The 17,360-nt window shown below is 34.3% G+C and overlaps 1 protein-coding gene across 9 annotated transcripts in view; it reads left to right on the top strand.

Moving 5' to 3' along the window:
* The window catches only part of SPATA17 (spermatogenesis associated 17), a 180,665-nt gene that overhangs the window by 5,735 nt on the left and 157,570 nt on the right, over positions 1–17,360 (top strand). For 8 of the 9 annotated variants that reach the window (XR_014881910.1, XR_014881914.1, XR_014881913.1 and 5 more), the window contains exons 3-5: positions 1,786–1,867; positions 7,018–7,068; positions 13,351–13,454. Coding sequence is in view for 2 of the 9 variants with exons in the window: in XM_031552359.2 (XP_031408219.2) it covers positions 1,786–1,867; positions 7,018–7,068; positions 13,351–13,454 (237 nt within the window). In the remaining 7 variants the exon portion in view is untranslated. The remainder of the gene's footprint in view (positions 1–1,785; positions 1,868–7,017; positions 7,069–13,350; positions 13,455–17,360) is intronic. The other variant, XR_014881915.1, reaches the window with a different exon arrangement.

The following is a 17,360-nucleotide window of genomic DNA, read 5'->3' as shown; positions in this document are numbered from 1 at the left end:
TTTGGATACCCATACTACAGGGGCCCATTTGTGATGACTACGCATCAGGATGCATTTGCCAGTCTTTCCCTTTATCTGTGAATAACTTCAATTTATTTTGATACCAATTCATAAGTTAAACTTTTAGAACAGAATTAGCAGTCCCACCAACACTATACTAATAGTCCTAATAGATAGAAAGTATTAATTATGAGATCTCATTGTGACTGGGGAGATGAGGATATTCCTCAGATATGCTTTTTGCAGTGACTTTTCATATCTCAGTTACTGTGGACCTTAAAAAAAATTGCCTAGTAAGTATTTGGTAACTGAATTCATATTATAGAAAATTAAATTCCACTGCTCAATTGGCCAAGTCATTTTTTGAATTGTTTCATTACATATTTTTCTCCATTTGTAAAAGAGAGATCACAAACAATTACTTTGGTCTGTAAAATGCCATATATGACATTTAGATAAGTTTTTTGGAAGTATTGTTGATTCCTTCTCCCAGGAGACTCCTCCATTTTTCATGGACATAAGCCCAATTGGTCCAACTCATTTGCTTGAATCTCACTATCCTTATAAATCTTAAGACTGTGAGGGGTAGGGGTTGTTAGATATTTCAGTTTGACCCCTTACTTATCACAAATTATTATGTATCACCCAGACATACTATGTCAATCCTAAATTACTGTTAGGCTGAATAGCATTAATCGCTTAAAGGCCAATATTTTTCCCAAGAACAGCCATTATTTGCACTTATTAAAAAAAAAACAAAAACAACAAACCACTGGCAATCTGTTGTCCATTGTCATGTGTGTTGTCACAGGATGCAGCCATCATATGCATGTGTTTAGCAGGGAAATAAGCATGGTATTTTGGCCCTTCACAGAAAATCAGCTGTACCAACCATGTCAAAAGTCACTCCAAAGACAGACAGGACTAATTGGTGCCCCTCTCTAACATGAGTGACAGCAGCACGCTGCAGAAGAAAGTGAAAACTCAAGAGTCTCTACCAATGTATTCTATAGGAAAATGGCCTTCTAAACACACATCTGTACTACCTAATGGCCCTTATGACTTTTGTAACGTAAGAAAAAACAATGTAATCGTTATGAGCATGTAAGTAGAAGTAAATCAGTAAGTGGAGAAGAGGATTTACTCTGCCTCTGTGTACAGAGTGATCCTGCTCAGTGAATGCCCTCTTTTCAAAGATGGATGGGCTTAGGAGCACAATTTCAATATATTCAGTTGTGAGTGTTCTGATTAAGCCTCCTGAATTACCCCCGTGCTTTGAATCATGTACTGGGAGGGCCAACCTCCAATGAATGATGTAGCTGTACTGAGTGGCTTCTATGTTAGATGTTCACAGGTAAGTAGTACAAAAGGCCCCCAGTATAGATTCTGAAGTGGTTGGATATGTTGGTTAAAAAAGTTCACGGAACCAGCTGTCTTGCAAATTACATTCTTACAGCTGGTTCATAAATCTTTTGTAATGATAATGGAAGTAGTGTATGTGTTTATACATATGGAAGATTGCAGTAACCGATTTTTTCCAAAAGTAAAGTGAATGTGTGTGAATGTATGTGTATATAAGTTGAAAAATGTGTAAAGCATGTGCGTGTGCATATGTATATGTTTGCCTGCATTCATGCACAAATACGTATGAAGTAGGTCTGCAGTGGCCTTCAGTTTGAAGTATGTATGGATAAAGCGCTATGCATTATTTTTAATATTAAGAATTAATGCATTTGCAGTTGTAATCTTTTAAAATAATATATTGTTAAATATGTTTAATTTTAGATATCTGACCAAAATGGCGATTTCTATACAGAAATGGTGGAGAGGTTATCGAAGTAGAAGATACTTCAGAAAAGTGATTAAGGTAGAAAACCAGGTTTATAAATCTTGTTTGCATATTTATGGAATAAGTACAGGGTAATTCATTTACTTGCCTTGAAATTTAGGAGCTGAAACTTTGATTCTTGATACATGCAGTCATGTACTTAACTGTTACTATAATGAAAAACACCATAAATTTTTGTAAGCCTGTTCATGATAGTCAAGTTAAGTTAGTTCTAAAGTGGTTGCAACTCTGGAATATCAGTTCCCAGTAGAGCAATGAGATATGCTCATGTAGAAGCCTGCCTGCATGATGCTAATGGCAGGACTGGAGTGTTTTAAGATGAATTTTTTTTGTTGTTTGTTCTTGCTGGTAGAAACTCTAATTCTGAAAATAATATAAACTCATATCTCTACATACCACTGTTCTATATTTTAGTGGCTTAAATTTCTTACTTAATGAACCTTGAAGTATTTGAGGTTTTGCCTTAAGGCACACAGCAGATCACAGTCAATCTAATTCCCTTGAAAGAGCGGAAGATGGCAAAAGTATATGACAGCATACGAGCTGAAACCTTTTTAGCAGGTTTAGGAGATTAAGAAGGAGCTAATTTATCTTTAACTTAAAATAATAAAGTTTTTAATGTGTAGTTAACTTCTATAATTTGTCAATTTGTGTGAATATTTTACAGTAATTTTGGCTTGTTAGTCATTTATTCTTGATGAATTTTTTTAATAGTTGTATTTAGTCAAAACTGACAAGTAAAGCAGAAGGAAAAAGCTGAGGCATTATAACTCATATCTTACAGGCTAATGTCCATGCCTCCTACTAAACTATGTTTTTATGCTTGCAGACTTGTATGCCTAGAACTTATCTATTCCTCCCCTACAATTATCAGTCATTTAATTAAAATTTTACCTCTTCCAGCTTACCTGGCTTAGCTTAATTATGTCATCCTTCCAGCCTGTGATTCTCAGTCCATCTTCCAAAACACTTTTTTTTTTTTTTTTTTTTTTTTTTTTTTAAGATAGGCTAGATAGCTGTGTGGTTGGACTGGATTCTGCTTTAAAATAAAAATAATAATAATAATAAAAATAATATTAAAAAAAAAAACTTCACTGAATATTGTCCTTGAATTTAGGGAAGTTTGGTTTCTGTGCTGTAATCTGTGACAAAACCTTAAGCAACCCACTTAAGACATATTCAAAATTATAAAACAAATCCGTCCAGTTTCTGGCATTCATCCAATATTAGCCAGAACTTTAGAGAAACAGAATCACGTCAGCAAGTGATATAGAGCAATCAGCATAGAAAACCATATTTTCTCTCAAGTGCCTCAATTTGTGCTTCCTGACTCTTTGGAGAGGACTGAATAGCCCAGTCTGATTGGAAGCCAACCTGAAAACTATATAAGTTGCAGATAATTTTGTCCCTTTAGACTGCTATATTCTATATTGTCCGTTCTCAAATTGTATTTAGACACAAAGTTCAAGTTCATTCCTTATATTTATCCCTATTTTTCCACATTCAGTGACTGGGTGAATTTGGAAAATTTTAAAATGAAACAAAAGTCTTATCAGCAGTTAAATGCAATTTTTCAGTTAAAAGATCACTTAATGTTCACTCTGAACTCTTGCTAACAGTAGTTGTAATGACTCACGATAATGAAATGGGGTAATATGTTTGACATGATTGTTTCTTAAACACAAAAAAATTTGGTCACTTCAAAATTTCTCTGCTGATAATGATTATATTGGTATCTGCTGCCAGCAAACAAGGCAAACCATATGCACAAAATACCCATGATTCATAGATAGTAAATCATTTTAATGATTATATTCAAAATTGTGAAATGTGAGTGGTACTGATGCGGAAAATAACAAAGGCTGAGGCTCATCAGATTGGCTGTCCATATGTGCATCACTACTAGTATTTCATTTGTTACTCCTCTAGCTCCTCTTCTGTTGATTTTTAACATTCATTAACCTAATAAAAAAATCTATTTGTAGTGTTTATGTGACCAAAGCTATGGAGCTTTCTAAATTCTAATTATAGCAACTTTGGTAAAAATGTTTCTTTCTTAAAAAGTTAAGAACTGAGCTACTTTAAGTTTCTTAATGCCTTTGTTACATTGGTAATACTAGGTTTTGAAAGTCTTTAAGTACCTGCAGGAAAGGATGAGTTTTCAAACCAGGCAAACACCAAAACAAGAATCAGTCTATATCTCTGTGCTCCATTTTATAGTACTTCCCAAAGACAAGAAATCAACTATTGAGGCAAATGGAATTCTAACATTTCATTATTATATGAAGTTGGTATGCAAAATGGGCTTGTTTTCAGCTCCCTTTGGAAGAATATGTATATGTAAAAAGTATTTTATGGTACACAGTTTGAAACCATCTTAAATAGTTTAGCTTCTATTCAGTAGCCAGTTTTAAATTCCAGATCAACAGGAATTAGTCAAATGCTTGTTTCTTCTATTAAAAAAGTATATTGACTCAGACCAAATGATTTTTCCTTCTCTATGTCTGTTTGCAACCACAATTCTGGTTCTTTGAAATTGTCACCTCGTATTACCTGTATAAATGCAATGAAAACACTAATCACGATCAGAAAATATTTGTAAGTGATCCCCCAACATGTTTTTAAATAGTAAAAAGGAGAAAGATTAAGCATCGCACAGCAGCTTATACACAAAAGGATTCAATTTTGGAATCATAGCCTTTAAAGTAAACTAGAAGAGAGATCTGTTCATAAGCCTCAAAGATAGATACAAGGACTACGTAGTGGAAGTGGTGATGGTGGTTCATGTGGATGGTATAGTGAGACAGTTTTTCTCAAAGAGTCTGCATGAAAATGTAGCCTTGGCATTGGTGTCCAGTGATATGATGAGAGGCAATAATCACAAACAGAAATGCAGGAAATTGACCTTAAGCATTAGAAAAGTGGACATAAGCAGGTATCTTCTGGATAAGAGGACCTTGGATTCAAAGATAATATTTTGTTTACTAGAAAGTGTGTAAATACAGACTTGAATTGAAGCACGAAATAATGCTTATGCTTTTGTGGAAAGGGATGAACACATTATCTGTCACTTGTAAAAGCAGAGTTTACTGTGTTGTATTCTAATCAAGATTAGATCAGAATTTGCAAGAGAAGCAAACTGTGAAACAAAGTGATATGAGCAATTCTCCATTTGACTGACTTGTGATTTAGAGCAGCACTGAGTAGAAGCAGGAATGTGTAATTCCCTTCCTGGTATGAGTGATTTTGTGAGTAGTGGTAGTGTAAGGTACGGATTTGTCATGCCTGTGTGAGGTGTGTATTCGCAGTCTAGCTGCCTGTAAATGTCAGAGGGAGGTGCTTTAGCAGAGCTCTTCAGTACTTCGCTAAGTTCAGGGGGAAAGGGAAAGTGATCCCATTTCCTTTCACTACCAGTGACATAAAGAGCCCAATGATGATAAGTTGGGTTCTGCAGTGAATTGGAGTGCATTCAAACCAAAGCGCTCAAGGCCTTCAAGTGTGAGGAAAACAAAAAAGTGTGAGATTGGTTAATTTAATCACTGATGGAGAGAAACCCCTTATCATATTTAAGCTATTTGGTGGTACTCCAACTCTTATATTCTCTTCCAAAGAAAGAAAAGATGAGCTGAAAAGCACATTTATACCAATTTAATTGAAGAGTTTATGAACATTTAGATATCTACAGTTAGCGGCATTTAGAAAGTAGTTACATAGAGAAAAGTGAAGATAGCACCTGCTATTTATTCCAGTTCATACATTTGGAATTGTGAATCCCTCAAATATATAAAATATATAAAAATATACTTGTGTATATGCTTATACATATATAAGGGAAAACTTTTTTTTTTGAGATTTAGCAGTTTTGCATTTTTCTTTCATTTAGGAAATATATTTACTCCTGTATCTATTACTAGTAGATTGGTATGATATTAAAGCAAGCATTTAAAATGCACCTTAATTAAACTGCAGGAATTATGCTTTGCTTAATGTAATGAAGAAAGAGAATTTAAAATGAAGTAGCATCATTGTGTTCATTTGTAAATAACATATTGCAGCCAACTGTTTCTTAATTGCCCAGACTGTTGATAAATAATCCAGTCCTGCTGCTCTCCACAGACAATTTGCTTTGGATCAGACTAGGCAATTCAAATAACACTAATTACAGTGAAACCCTTTTATAGTGAATTCCTGTTTGCCATGGGGGAGAAAATCACTATATCAGGGGAAAGCACTTTTGCCTTTGATTTGTGTCTAAAACATGAGAAAAACATAAAAGCTGCATGTTGTGCTAAATAAAGGACATACTCTTGCATTCAAAGTACTTATATTTTACTTTTTATGATACAATTGTGAATTATGTTCATTTTGCATTTGTAATTAGAGGGCGGAACAGATGTGAAAGCTTAGTTTAAAGTGATGTATCCATTAAAATAACCTATGCTGCCAAGTGATTGCTTAGTATAATAGGGGATTCGTTCACTATGAGAGGAATTCTACTTTATTGGAAGGAAACCAGGACTTCAGGAAATGTTTTCTATATCAGGGGATTCACTGTAACATGGTATCATTGTATTTATGATTTTATGATGTTAAAATGAATATTAAATGAAACAAAATTCCCAAGGATTACTCGGGAGACAGCTAAGTACATAACATTTAGTACAGATGGTTGGAAGGTACAATTTTGCTCCATCACTGCATCCGTATCCTTGAACGATTTCGACTGAAGACAGCATTTCTTTGAATTTTTCATTAAACCAGACGTCTTGAAATATGAATTCCTTTTATGTTTCTGTGAGTTTTGGCTAAAAGAACCCCAGTGAATAAATCATACAATACTATGTGTCACCAGCACTTGTGAATATTTCTGCTTTGTTATTCTACTCTCAGTAGAGCACCATTGATTATCAAACTCAGCGGAGAGCATTTTATGATCATATATCTCCATTAGCTCCTAGTTTGACTACCATAGATTTTTCTGGTTAAGCCTGCATTATGTATTAGGAAGCCTATCTCTTCAATACAAAGTTTGATTTTATTCTCTCTAAGCCTAGGACTCTTATTATGTATTATGTATAAAGATTCTTATCTTTTATATGTAAAAATAGGCGCACTGTCTTTGTGTTAACTGAAATATATGCCATCTTTTTTTTTTCCTTGATTCACAGACAGCATATTTTATTATGAAGATGAATTTCTACAATGAAATGGCTGTCAGGGTAAATATTTCTTCACTTGTTAAACAAATGAAAAGTCAATTGTGCTCCGAATTTGCTTTTAATAAAATGAGCAAACCAGAATAATATACACTTGATTGATATGCTGATGGCAACAGTGGGAAATAGTACGTAGTTAAAAATTAAAGTTACTCTCAGTAGCCTGGATTATATTTGAAAACTGTAGCTGAATTGAAGGTATTTGTGTCTGTCTTGCCCCATTTAAATGTTCATTGTACCTTACCATATATGATGATAAAACAAACACTCTGTCTGGGAGTATTCTTACAAATGTAGACATTTATTTAAAATTCTGACAAACAATAGAAGTTTAATGTTCATTAAAGTAGCTGTGCTTATTCTTTCGTTACTACATTACAAATGATGCATCGAATGTCAGAAGAGTTACTTTGTATTGGATGAGTTCACTGCCAGACATAGGTTAGAGCTGCTCTGATCTCACTGATGATATTTTGAGTGATCTGTGATTGATGAAGAAGTGAGTAAACAGTCCTTGAAGTTTAATAAATATACAGTTGTCATGGGAAAGTTGCAAAATATATTAAACTAAAATTAGCATTTTTTTTTCCTGAACTCTGGAACTGTATTTGAACAGATAAAGCAAAGGTGAGGACATGAGATAATCCTTGGGATGAAATCTTTTAGCCTCCTTTACTTCTTTTATATTGTGGGGAAAAAAACAACAAAATGTGCTTTACTTTAAGGGCCTAGGCAAGGCCAGGCAAGGCATATTACATTTTGTATTCTACCAAACGTAGGGATGTGATGGGGTTGGAGAGTAAGCCAGGGAGGTTCTTATAAAGTAGAAAGATTCCCAGAACTGTGGCCTTTCTTGTCTCCCAGATAAGTCGGAATCAAAAGCTGTGTCATTAGATTCCCATCAGGTTTTTGACTTGGTGGTGTTTCTCTCAAAAGCACAAGAATCTTTCATTTAGTGCATTTTAGAGAGCTAGAGATGTTTTACAGCAATCTAATTGTTCAAAAATGCACTTATTCGCTTTAATTTGTTCTTTAGTTAGCTGGCTTGCAACTATTTTATAGAGGGTAAATGCTATGTATTCATGAAGTTCAAATCAGTGGGAAAACATATGGTGTAAGTCCTCTCTCAAAAGTTAGCTGTGTACTTTTGGAAGGCACTTGAAGACCAAATTTCAAAGGTAATTACGTATTCTAGTCAACTAGTGTTTTGCATTTGGTCTTTCATTTTTGAAATTGAATGTGTTCTCATTCATTTGTAATGGAAATATAATGTTGAATCATTAGGTGATATAAATCTTCAAAGTAGCATTTTTTCAATTGTCCTTTTCTTTAATGGAAATTTAAATCAGTAGAAAACAAGAGAACAGACCATTATTTCATTGCAAGTATCAGAACCCAATTCTCATCTCTCTTTATCTTTTGTGGCCATATCTACAGAGCAGATTTAAAATGCTACAATTCTGAAACACTGAATGTGTTGGGTTTTTTTGCCATTATCTGGTTATTGAAGAACTAACTGAAATACAGAACAACAGCAACTAAGGCCAGTTGAGTTTGCTCAATTAAATTGTATGGTCAGAATTTGAATTTCCTAAGCCAACAATGCCTTGTGTTCACACATAATGGACTTGATTCACAATTAAAATGCCTCAGTGTTCTGAAAATATAACAATAACTGTGTATATTTTTGTATTATTAAAATACAAAATTTAAAATAAATCATTAAATGATTTATTTTGGTTTCCAGTCACTGGTTGAAAAGACATTTTTGATTTTGATATTAGAATTATTGCACATGCTCATAATTTTGAAGTCAGCTACCTCTCTGTCTCCCTGTATTGCATTTACTTGTAACCAGAACTGTCAGTTTCATCCGTGTAAGTTAAAAGAAAGAACTTGTTTTAATTAATTTTACTTTTGAGCACTACTTCGCAGCATGATTCTTCCTCCTAAAAGATTTAAGATGCTATAAATTTTCAGCTGCAAAAATAATCCCTGGGAAAAAAAATATTTTCATGAGCAGATGGCTTTTGATATATCAAGGTTTTGCCATTTGTTTTAGTGCTTAAAATAAACGTTATTTATAAGACCACTTACATTTTGATGTTACTTAATGAGGAATATGCATCATTGATTTGACTAGCTTAAGAGGTCATTTAGAACTTGCCCGTTAACAAGCTGTAATCTGCTGAGCACACAATGACTTTGTTTAAAATTATCTGTTCAGTGCTGATCAATGACAATAATTGTTTTGTACCAATCACTGTTGAAACTTGCTAATTACTTTGAAGGGCATACACACTTGCCTCTTTTTTTCCAAGAAATTTTCAAACGTTCACCTTGGAATTATAAAGAAATATAGTTGTAATACATTATAAGTCACTCCAAAAATAATGCCTCTTGTTTATTTCCCTGGAAACAACAGGTACAAATAGCACAGTAACACAGTTTGATAGCGCAAATTCTTGGCTCCAAAACACTATTTTTCAACAGTTACCACCATTAGCTTTGTATATTTGCCAGTGATGAGCAAGAGCCTGCAAACCGTGCTCATAAAAATCTGCACTGGATGAGGTGACCCACTGTTTCAAAGCTGCTATGATGGCGTCACTGTTTGGAAAATGTTGCCCACACTGCCCGTGTTTCATCAGCCCAAACAGATGAAAGACAGAAGGCACCAAATTGTGAGGTCACACTACTATCAAAATAACACTTGTCTGTTATTATAAAAGCAAACATTTAGAATGTTCACATTACAAGAGCATCATTAACATAGCTGTGGAAAGTGCTCTTTTCCAAAGAGATTCGTCTTCGGTCTTCTGATTTCTGGCACATATAATTAGTGAAGTAGAAATCAACAAGTGCTACTCCTTAAGTAATTTTATTATGTTAGCCCACGACAGCAGAGGTGGATGTTGGAGGTATGGCAGTAGAGGTTGAACCTTCCTACCAATATTTCATTACATTTTGTTGCTGCAAGATGGCAGCCGATGGGGCAGCCTGGCAAAATGGCATCTGACATGGAAGTGCATATGAAGCCAAAGAAGTGGAATTGAATTCCTTCATGTGGAAAAAATGGCATCCATTGACATTCATCAATGCTTGCCAAACATTTATGGAGACCAAACAGTGGCTGTGAGCACAATGAGTTGGTGGATAATGAGTCTCAACAGTGGTGTCAAGCAATGTGAAACACAAACCAAATGGCCAAGCAGATATTAACAAGCACAGCACGTAGGCTCTTGTTCATCACTGGTGAAAACACTTAGTTAATGATAGTGATTATGCTGAAAAATTGTGTTTTGTAGCTGTGAATTTGCTCTATCAAATAGTTTTATTGTGCTTTTTGTAACTGTTGTAGTTTCCATGGCAATAAATAGGAGGCATAACTTTCGGAGCAACTTATGTAGCATAAAATAATTTGTGATATAATGCAGTGTTTTTTTCCTATGATTCATTCAGTGAGGCCATTCTAGACAGGAAGTAAATAAAGTTAGAATGTGATGTTTAATTGGTACTCTGAGTCTATTGGAGTTAATTATAGGTTTATGCAATTTTACTCTTTTGTCTTTCAGTTTTGGGTTTTGATCCTTTAACCCACAAATATCCAGTTTGGCATTTATAGCTGGAAGGTGAAGACTGTCAGAAATAGTTTCAAAGGGACCATAATCCTGCATTAATGAGCACACAGCTATATGGGAGCCAAGTTACTCTTGTTGAGAAATATTGAAGCCAAACAGAGAAACAAAGCTAAGATCCTTATTCACATGCAAAGGATTTTGCTTAATCCCACATCTCTGAAGGCATGCTCATTCTTTCCTCTTTCTATATCCCTTTTTAACCTGATGCACTTGTGTATGAGACAGGGAGTTGTAAAGACTATGAAATTTACTACAATTTTGTGCGAAGAAAGCATGCTTAGTGTGAACCTTTCTTGCTCCTGTGTTCAGCTGATTGCATAACATTTATTTATATCAATGTCTAGAGGTTGAATTCTTATTTATTTATTTATTAAAAACAAAGAAACAACACATAAGGAAAAGAAAACACCAGCTTTTTATATATTAGTTTTGAGTCTCATTTAAGAAGAGAGGAAAAGCATGGTGATGCACAATGGGAACGCTAACACTAAAAGTAAATATTATTCCTCATACCTTTAGTGAATCATTTTACTTTTTTGTGACATATCACTCAAAGACTTAGTGCAAGCTTTCTTATGATACTTATTACATCTTATATAAAGAGATAACCATAACTGTACCACTAGGTATCATCAGTTTAGATTAAATGCCTGTTTTTACCTAAAAGAGTAGTTTCGTGCTTGAAGAATGATACCAGAGGCAATGTTTAAAATTACGCAGTTGTTAATTAATCTTCATATAGATGGTTCCAGTACGTTATTGTTTTCAGCACAGAAAATGGCGGCAGTTACAAAATTGCAGTAACTTTTGTCAGGTACCACAGTTAGCCATGCAGAGTTCGGCTGCAAAGGAACTGGAAGGAATAGAGACAGTTCTGCCTGTTTCCTAAGAGCTCTGCTGAAACTTGAAGATGAAGTCACTCTGAGCAAAGTCTGATTTGTTATTTGAACAAGTGGCAGCTTTTTTCCCCCTTGCTTTCTTTCCCAAATCAAGCACAATTCGTGATTCTCTTTTTGCCTCTTCTGCATTATGCTACTTTGGAATAAAAGCTAGGGGAAAAAAACAGTCAACAGCAACAACAACAAAGTAGCAAAAAAAGGGATTCACTCCACTTCAAAAGTTGTAGCTTGGTTCTGAGGTTCTGGAAAGAGAAGAGTTGATGCAAAAGGAAAACAAGAAAAACATTCCTTGTAGATACAGTGAAGAGTTGCATTTCTTTTAACATTTAGTAGCCAGAAGCCTAGAGGAAAAGGAGAGCTCTTGGCAAATCTGAATGTTCTTCTTTTCAATACATCTGGTGTAGATGGATAGCTTCTAACCATGAAGTTGCTCCTTGATAGTAAGACCTCAGACTTTTTTTTTTTTTTTAATTTATTTAGTAGATTTTGTTGTTCTGCTGTTATGTCTCATAAGCTTTCAAAGCTGCAAAGGTCACGAGGTGTGAACTGGAGCAGGAATAAAGTAAGGCAGAACTAAAGATGGAAATTGAGAAATTAATTTTGAAATACATTTGGAAGCAAGAGAAACAATACAAAGAAGAAACTAAAGCATATTTTATAGGTAGATAAATTAAAGCATATTTTATAGGTAGATAAATTCAAAGGTGGAAGAATGTAAATAAAGAGAAATTCAGACACTGAGGACAGAGGAAAAGATTGTGAATCTATTTTTGAGATGTACTGATACAAAGCACACTGATCTGTTACAGTATAGATAATGAAGACTGAAAACAACCCTCAGCATGACTGAAGTTATGTTTTCCAGCAGCATCAGTATATGTGATGCAGTACGGAGGGATAGATATGACTAGCAAATGGTAGTTGTGATAATTAATGCTTCCCTTCCCTTTCCACAAAATATATAGCCAGGAAACCTGTAATAATTTCAGAAACATCATAATTAGTATTTTCACATGAGAGAATGTTTAAACTGTTTTGTTAAACTAAATACTTGGGAAGAACCAGACTGAACTGTCTTTTTTTTGAAAGTGATGCATTTTAAAATGCATCAAGCTGAATCCTTTCTCGTGAAGGACACTATATAATTTCTGTTCTTACTACAATGTCAGAATTAACTACAGATAAAGAGGTTTCCTTTTCTGGTTTAAGCATCATCTGTTAGGCAGAAGGAATAGTATTTTGGGAGAAGATTGTAATTAATGTGTAACAGATAGACACGCATCATCTTATATGGGAAAGACTGACAGTTTGTAAATGATATTTTCAGAAATCCTCACTCACTGAATTACTGGGAGGCTTTCTTTCAGTTTACAACATATCCAGAGCACAAAAGAGTGTGAAGATGCTGTAACTTCGAAAAAAGGCACCTCTTCTTTTTATCATTCTGACATGAAGCAATGCCACTGGCAGCAGCAGATGTTTTCTTAACAACATAAACAGATGCAACATAAACAGTTACTTAAAATGTGATATTATTTGTTAATGTTGGCATTTAATAGTAAATTTATATCACCATTTAACACAATATGTTACATCTTACCTGCATTTTATTCACTTAAAGATAGTGGTGCCTCTTCTTGATATTGCTTTTAAGGACATCCTATTCTTTGGGAAATATAACAGTTACTTCATACACATAAAAACTTTCAATTTGAAATATACTAAACAAGTTTTTCTTCTTGTAGATTCAGAAAAGATGGAGAGGGTATTATGTCCGAAAACATACCCATAATTACTATGCACTGAAGAAGTACCTGGAAGCCATTTCTCTGAATAACGAGATTGTCAGGTAAAGATAAAAACTTCATGTGGTAGAACCTTAATTTCCTTTTCTTTTACTTGGAAAAAAATGATGTTGCTAATTAAACTATTTCTTTAAGTGTAGGATCCCTTCCATTATCAAATATATGTGTATGTTTCAGTCATTGTTCTCTTTAATTTTAGTCCTATGCATGTTGTGCTACATTCTCTTTTCATTTTGACCGTTATAAATTCTTTGAAATTCCAGCTTTTACCAGGTTAATAAAAGAGGATTTGCCTCTTCACCTACACTCAAAAACTAATAGATCATTATGCTATAAATGTGATCTGTTGAACTGGATTTTTTTGTTGTTATTTTGTTTTGAAAATTTATTATTGACAAAGAATGAAAGTGTATATTTGAGTCTAAGTTACGTTCATGAGCCATTGTGTGAATATTAATTGACTTTAATTGTTTTTTATCTATACTCAAGTTCTTACTATCATTTGGGAAAAAAAATACCATCTCCTGTGATGGTATCCAGCTTCTTATTCTGGTTCATTGGTGACTGTACACTATAGAAGGAAGATCAATGTCTATTTAAGAAAACAAAGAAGCTTGTGTTGAGAAGAGCAGGCCTGTAAAACAAAGGCTCACATGGATTCTGTACACATTGGTTTAAGTACCAGAGCAGTCACAGCACATCAGAACCTCATAAAGCCTAAAGACTCTCAACTGAGGAAGTGTGGGCAGACCTCAGGGCTTAAGAAGGACACTAGGTTGGATGTAGGGAAGGTGGCTCTCCTGATAGCTGCAATAGAGATTCTTCTGTAAGAATTTTGTCTAAAACTGTTATTGCTACATGTTCCTCTGTTTTTTCTTGTCTTTCCCAGAACTTAAATTGAAAATTTTGTAACATAGAGATTAATTATTTCTCTCTTCTTCATGTACTGTCCTGATATATAACAATTTCTACAGATAAAAGAAAAAAAACAAACAAAATACTCACTGGCTGAATATAAGTATTACTTTCTCATTGTAAGAGAAAGAGTGTTGGACAGTTTTTGGCTGTACAGAAAGCTGAGTCAATTTGCAGTATTTGCATATAAATATAAGGAATTCATATTTCTGGAAGTCTCATGTAGGACACGTGACAGAGACAATTCAATCAGAATTCTGTTATAGACAACAGCATATGCAATTTCTGTATGTAAAAAATTATCCAGCTTTCTGAAATGCTACATATTAATTTATATTATTTTTCCACAACTATTGTTGGTGTTGTTGGTGTCCTCTTTGTCATAGCACTGAAATAACTTCTGCATTACATTGTTAGATGTAACAAAATATACTGATAACTGCCTACCTGTAGTGTATTTAAATGCATTTTTGCACAGAATGTTAGATTACAACTCTGCAAAACTAAATTTAAAAAATCTCTTCAACTGTATCTTCAAAACATACAGTTTTGAAGTCATATCTTCTTGTTCGGAATTCCCTAATATTTGTTTCAGTTCATTAAAGAAAACCAACACAACAGTGCTTATAATTGTATAGATATTTTAATCAATGTGTTTCTTGTCTTTAACAGGTAAGATGAATGGTGTAATTTTAGGTACTTGAAACTGTGTCAAAGTTGGCGTGTATGAGCTCTTACTTGGCTATTGGTATATTGATATTCTGCTAATTTGAATTCTGCCTTCTGAAATTCAGAGAATAATTTCTAACTATCAGATTAAAAAATAAAATAAAATCTGTCTTTCAGATTAAAAAACCCAAAAAGATAAAATTGAGTTTTCTGGAAAATTTGGTCAGATAGACCGTATCCTCTCGGTTTTAAAAATTCTTCACTTCTCAAGTCCAACCAAGAATTGCTGCAGTAATCTTTTGCTCAGGTATATTTGAAACTAATATGTATATTATCTTCAACATTCTTTTGATTAAATCTAACAGATGCTTAGTGAAGATCAGGTGTAGGCCCTCAGCCAAACAGATTTTTCCTGTCATTGGGCTAAGTTGCTGCCAACTGCTTTGGCCCCAAGGTGGCACGGTGTGTTTCCTACTAGGAATACTGAACAAGGTGGAGGAGGGATTCTCTGCATATTTCAATCCCCTAGTACATCAAAAGGGACAGAACAACTTCATTGCTAATAGGTATCTTTGTATATATCAAATATGGCAATTTACATTATCTGAAATTAAAGGAGTACATTTATGAACTGGCTGAGTTTCATTCCAGCTTCAGCATTATGGAAATGTATGTTTACAGACAGAGCCCCTTGTTACACTTGTGCATTCAGATTAAGCTGTCTTTGAGTGTTTCACACCTCAAGAACACCAAGAAACAACAGAACCATGGTAAATGAAGCAATGCAATTATTTTATCATTTCTTACAGCTACATTCATCAGACTATATGCATTAGTGCTGTGACCATGAAAGTAAAGAACTAAGTTTCTCCACAAATAGTACTACAACTACAGTAAAAAAATTAAACTGATTTTTAGAGCTTCCAGGGTATAAAAAAACAACCAACTAACCAAAAACCACACACTCTAAGTTTGTCATTTCAAAAGTTTGTTTAAGCTGTATTCTTTCTGAAGGTATGCTGTAGTCCTAAACTGTACTGCAATATGTTTCTTAGTCTTCTATAAAAATGCTAATAGATTTTCTATTTATCAACAACTACCTGGAATTACATTGCAGGTCCTTTCAAGGTATAGTTTTACCTCGTGGTCACCGGAACCAGAGGTTGTGCTTTGTTTTCTCTCCTTTCTTTAGGGAGAAGCCTGTACCCACTTCACAGGAAGTTACTATAGAATTTTGGACATTCTGTTAGTTTACAGCCTGGTATCTTAAAGGAATTACTGACCAAAGTTTGTTGCCTTCTCTCTCATCTTTCCCATTTTTTTTTCCCATACAAGACTTTTCTTTTACCACGGGGTAATCTCATCTGGTATCTACATCTTTACCTTCCAGCTTTAATACAAGCCGGCCTTATTTAATAGCTGCCCTCATTTAGTACTGGACCTTTATCATTTGTCTTTACTGTGAAAGTCCCAGGAGAAAGTAAACTTAATAGAAGCTGCCCCAGTTTAAAGCCATAGAGGGATGTAATTAAGTTTAACAGAAATTGATTTAACAGAAATTGACCTAAAATATAATTAAATAATAATAGTCATATTATGTGTGAGTTTACACACCTTAACAGACTGCTTATCCTAACCTAAGATGCTGTTTTTGTAAGAACTGGAGATAGCTGTCTGTTTTAGCTCCCAGACTGGCTGAAGAATAAAGGGCAAAACCAATAAGTTTAATGGCTGTAGAGTCTTCAAGAGTCCTTAGATAAGAAGTGATTCAAAGAATCTCTTGACAGATGGCAAAAGAATGCATTTGTACACTGAGTTCTATCTTCATAAGGGCATACTCTAATTTTTCTTTAAATTTGTATTGTTTAGCTTCAGTGTAACTTTGTAATGAGTTTCCTAGTCCTAAATTCTGAAATTTGTGCAAGGTTTCTCAGAGTCACAGAATGGCTGAGGTTGGCAGGGACTTCTGGACACCATCTGGTCCCACTCCCTTTTCTAGCAGGGCTATACGGAGCAGATTGCGCATTACTTTGTCATGGGAACTTTGGAGGATCTCCAAAAGGGAGACTCCACAACCTCTTTGTGCCATCACCTGCATGGTAAAGGAGTGCTTCCTTGTGTTCACAGGGAACTTCCTGTGTTCCAGTTTGTGTCCACTGTCTCTTGTCCTGGCACTAGACACCACTGAATAGAGCCTGGTTTTAGGAACTTCTAAACCAACCAAGTAGGAAACATAGTCTTAAATATTTTTTTAAATAGAATTTTGCTATGTTGATTTTTGTAAATATTCTTCATATGTTGCAGCTATTTGTATTTGAATAAATGCCGATGCATACTGTATTCTGCCTGAATATAGATTAATTGGA

Source organism: Meleagris gallopavo, chromosome 2 (assembly GCF_905368555.1).
Source record: "Meleagris gallopavo chromosome 2, MGAL_WU_HG_1.1, whole genome shotgun sequence".
Taxonomy (NCBI): domain Eukaryota; kingdom Metazoa; phylum Chordata; class Aves; order Galliformes; family Phasianidae; genus Meleagris; species Meleagris gallopavo.
The sequence above is the reverse complement of the archived record's forward strand: the minus strand, read 5'-3'. Positions and strand labels throughout refer to the sequence as shown.